The sequence below is a fragment of the Octopus bimaculoides genome, chromosome 1 (genome assembly GCF_001194135.2).
Source record: "Octopus bimaculoides isolate UCB-OBI-ISO-001 chromosome 1, ASM119413v2, whole genome shotgun sequence".
In the NCBI taxonomy this organism is placed as follows: Eukaryota; Metazoa; Mollusca; class Cephalopoda; order Octopoda; family Octopodidae; genus Octopus; species Octopus bimaculoides.
Window position 1 is genome coordinate 21,847,369 of NC_068981.1, and position 4,534 is coordinate 21,851,902.

At 39.1% G+C, this 4,534-nt stretch overlaps 1 protein-coding gene across 1 annotated transcript in view; it reads right to left on the reverse strand.

Moving 5' to 3' along the window:
• Positions 1-456: 456 nt before the first annotated feature.
• Positions 457-4,534, reverse strand: part of LOC106878076 (uncharacterized) — a 23,710-nt gene continuing 19,632 nt past the window's right edge. Inside the window, exons 7-9 of the mRNA XM_014927169.2 lie at positions 4,161-4,275; positions 2,988-3,142; positions 457-685 (exon numbers count right to left, since the gene is read on the reverse strand). Coding sequence (XP_014782655.1) covers positions 580-685; positions 2,988-3,142; positions 4,161-4,275 — 376 coding nt within the window. The 3' untranslated portion in view covers positions 457-579. The remainder of the gene's footprint in view (positions 686-2,987; positions 3,143-4,160; positions 4,276-4,534) is intronic.

Here is a 4,534-nt window from a genome sequence, read left to right on the forward strand (position 1 = left end):
TTTAACTCTTTACTCTTTTACTCTTTTACTTGTTTCAGTCATTTGACTGTGGCCATGCTGGAGCACCGCCTTTAGTCGAGCAAATCGACCCCAGAACTTATTCTTTGTAAGCCTAGTACTTATTCTATCAGTCCCTTTGCTGAACCGCTAAGTTACTGGTACGTAAACACACCAGCATCGGTTGTCAAGTGATGTTGGGGGGGAACAAACACAGACACACAAACATATACACACACACATACACATATATATATACATATATATGACGGGCTTCTTTGAGTTTCTGTCTACCAAATCTACTCACAAGGCTTTGGTCGGCCCCAGGCTATAGTAGAAGACACTTGCCCAAGGTGCCACAGAGTGGGACTGAACCCGGAACCATGTAGTTGATAAGCAAGCTACTTACCACACAGCCACTCCTTGAGATTAATAGAAATGAACAATGTAGAAGCAATATCAAATGGATTATTTCAACATTTTATTGTTTATACATACAGTCAGGCTTTAAAAAACAAATTAGACAAAATACAAAATGGCTGAAAGAGCAACTTTTAAAGTCAGCCTTTACACTGACTATAATTAAAATGCAATAATTATCCAATTAGTTGTTATCATTAAGATAAGAAGTAGAGGAGACATTTTCACATTTGGTCCAGCTGCCACCCGGCAATGTAAAAGATGTAACCTGAAATAAAAATAGTATTTTTGAGATATTGTGATGTCACTCCTGAAGTTTTATGCAATATTGTGTTGAGTCAAAAGTTTTATACAATATATTGGTAACTTATTTGCCTTATTCATCAAGTTTCCACAAAAGCAGTCTAGCATTCAAAGTAGGGACCACTGTGTTGCACTGTCTGATTTCACCTTTCTGTTAGTTCTTCAACGTCATGCTAATACCAGTTCTTGTCCTTTGAGGTGAAGAACTCCTTCACTGAAGCTTCCACCCTCTTTTTGTTGATGAAGTGTTGTGAGTGCAGGAAGTGAACCATGAATCAGAACTTTGAACGCTAGGCTGCTTTTGTTGTAACTTGATGAATAAAAGAAATAAGTTACCAAAATATTGCAAAACTTTTGACTCAACACAGTATTAAAAGAGCAGTTTACGTGCATTTAATTTGCATCTCCAAACAAGTCATCATCATATCATATCATATCATCCATATTTCATGCTGGCATGGGTTGGATGGTTTGACAGGGTTTGATAGGTCAGAGGACTGCATCAAACTCCAATGTTTGATTTGGTATTGTTCCTATGGTTTCTATGACCAAGGTAGAGAGCTGGCAGAAACGTTAGCACGCCGGGTGATAATGCTTAGCGCTATTCCATCTGCCGTTATGTTCTGAGTTCAAATTCCGCTGAGACCAACTTTACCTTTCATCCTTTCGGGGTCGATTAAATAAGTACCAGTTACGCACTGGGGTCGATGTAATCAATTTAATCCCTTGTTTGTCCCCTCTATATTTAGCCCCTTGAAGGCAATAAAGAAATATATGGTTTCTATGACCTTCTTAACTCCAACCACTTTACAGAATGTACTACGTGTTTGTTTCTTTTTTGTTACTGCCACTAATGAGGTCACTTAGCAGTTTGCAAAACATGACCTCATGACTGGGCAGAAGGATGTGGTATAAAGGGAAAAGGTTTATGTCAGATGTTGATGGGTAAGAATATGGTAGAGGAAGGCAAACAAGTGTCTTGCTGTATAAAAACTTAAATCAATATAATTTTTGTTAGTCTCCCAAAAGTTAACCAATCTAAATATATTAAAAAGTTGTGACATCATAATAATGTTTATTTACTGTAACCGACATCAGGTTCAGTTCTCATCCCCACTCCTGTTTATTTTGATTATCCAGGCTATAATATAAGAGTTCAAGACTGACTGTTCTTGGGAACCCCTGTGTACCAAATCAGTCAAAGAATTCAGGCAAAGGGAAAGTTCCAAGATCCAAACATGCAAGTAGAGTTTAAAACTATGAGAACTGTAAAAGTAAACCTAGAAGATACACAAACCCTGGTTAATGAAGAAGAATGCAAAATTCTAGTGCCCTTAAGAAATTGGCCTTGTTTGGTATGCAGAAAAGGTGTCTGTCAGTTCCCTAAAGTATGCATTCAGTATTAAGTATGTATGTATACACCTTTGATGGCAAGTCTGCTCAATCTGACCAAAGGGTAAACAACCACCACCGTCGCTGTCACCGCCACCGCCGCCAGCACAGCAGCAACAATCCTTTCTACTATAAGCACAAGGCCTGAAATTTTGGAGGAGGGCCAAGTTGATTACATCGACCCCAGTACTCAAGTGGTACTTAATTCATCGATCCTGAAAGGATGAAAGGCAAAGTTAACCTCAGGGGAATTTGAACTCGGAACGTAGCAGCAGACGAAATACCACTAAGCATTTCGCCCGGCGTGCTAACGATTCTGCCAGCTCGCCGCCTTAACAACAATAACAATAATAACTACAACAACAGCAGGACTTATGAATGCCACATAATTGTATGGAATATTTCTTTGGTCATCAATGTCTGTGCAACCAGCAGTGTACATGCATTGGTTTACAACTGACCTGTTAGAATCATCAACATAAATGCCAAGTCATCATCATCATCATCATTTAACGTCTGCTTTCCATGCTAGCATGGGTTGGATGATTTGACTGAGGACTGCTGAAACCAGATGGCTACACCAGGCTCCAATCTGATCTGGCTGAGTTTCTACAGGTGGATGCCCTTCCTAATGCCAACCACTCCGAGAGTGTAGTGGGTGCTTTTACATACCACTGGCACGATGGCCAGTCAGGCGGTACTGGCAATGGCCACGCTCAAAATGGTGTATTTTACGTGCCACCTGCACAGGAGCCAGTCCAGTGGCACTGGCAATGACCTCACTCGAATGTTTTCTAACGTACCACTGGCACAAATGTCAGTAAGGCGACTCTGGTAATGAACATGCTCAAGTATTTATTTAATTTACAACTTACCTGTTGGGTTCAGCTCGCATTTTCTTTGACCATTCCAGCTCCAGACTGACCCCTTCAAACCAAGTTTGTCCATCTTCAAAAGGATATTCATAACCTTGTTTACACTTACAGGCATAATTACCCAAACTAAAACCAAAACCTGTCAGTGGGGAACACTGTAAAGAAAAGAGTTGTAAAAAGTTTTCGTCTAATGAGAGCCAACAGTTAGTGCTTGCCCTCAGACATAATATACGAATAGTGTGTGCATGTGTGTGTGTTTGTGTGTGTGTGTGTGTGGCAGGGTGAGTGCAGAATATTTTGCTGTCGTTCTTTTGTCCTCAATCATCTCTGATTGCACAAACTTATGATCAAGGCCATGAGAATCCAGTCAGATATATAATAGCAGACTCTCATAGTCCAAGAAAGACAATTCTGTAGTTTCTTGCTCAAATGATTCGTTTATAGTGATCAAATGTAAGTGCTGTTCATTAGTTCACTCCCTCCAAGAAATTGATGTTGCCTGGACAGGTGCATGGTGTTCCACTCAGTAATTGTTGGCGTGGTCACTGAGCAATACAAGATGAAGTGTTTCAAGAATTGAAACTATGATCTTCTGATTGTGAGTACAACATCCTAGCCACTAGGTCATATTCTCTCACCTGGCACTTCATCACTTACAATGATAAGGGTTCCAGTTGATCCAATCAATGGAACAGCCTGCTCATGAAATTAATATGCAAGTGGCTGAGCACTCCACAGACATGCATACCTTTAACATAGTTCTCAGGGAAATTCAGCGTGACACAGAATGAGACAAAGCTGGCCCTTTGAAATTCAGGTACAACTCGTTTTTGCCAGCTGAGTGAACTGGGGCAACATGAAAAAAAGTGTCTTGATCAAGGATGCAATGCGTTGCTAGGAATCGAACTTGTGACCTTATGATTGTGAGCCAAATACCCTAACCACTAAACTAGGCACCTCCAGTCTGCTGTCACCACACACACATGCACACATGCACACACGCATGGACATAGTTTAGGGCCTTGAATTACTAGAAATGAACAGCAGTTATAAAACTAAAGTGAGTTAAGTGTTGTAATAGATAAAAAAAAACACATTTTTTTCTTATTTTTTCCATAAAACTTTCAAATCTATAAAACTGTAAAATATATAAATTATATTTAGAAGCTTTACCTTTGTAGATGGTGGACATAAAGCAGTGTTTTTAAAAGCATTAGCAATGTAGAATGGTTGTTGGCACTGATTAATATCTAAGAACTTCAGGTCTATGTCAACCAAAACAATACCTCTAAAAATAAAGGAAAAATTAAATAAGATCTGACCAGCACATAAAGCTGTAAATAGCATAAAATAATATCAAGCGGATTAACTCTCTGATACTCCACACTCATAGTTTAACAGAGTACTTTATGATAAGTATCTGTGGCACTTTCTACTATATAACATAGAGACCCCAAAATGTGGATAGCATCACATTAGACTGTTTAAATTTTTCTCTTTCTACAGTTTTTATCTTTCTTATTTGCAGTCTACGAAAACACTTGACA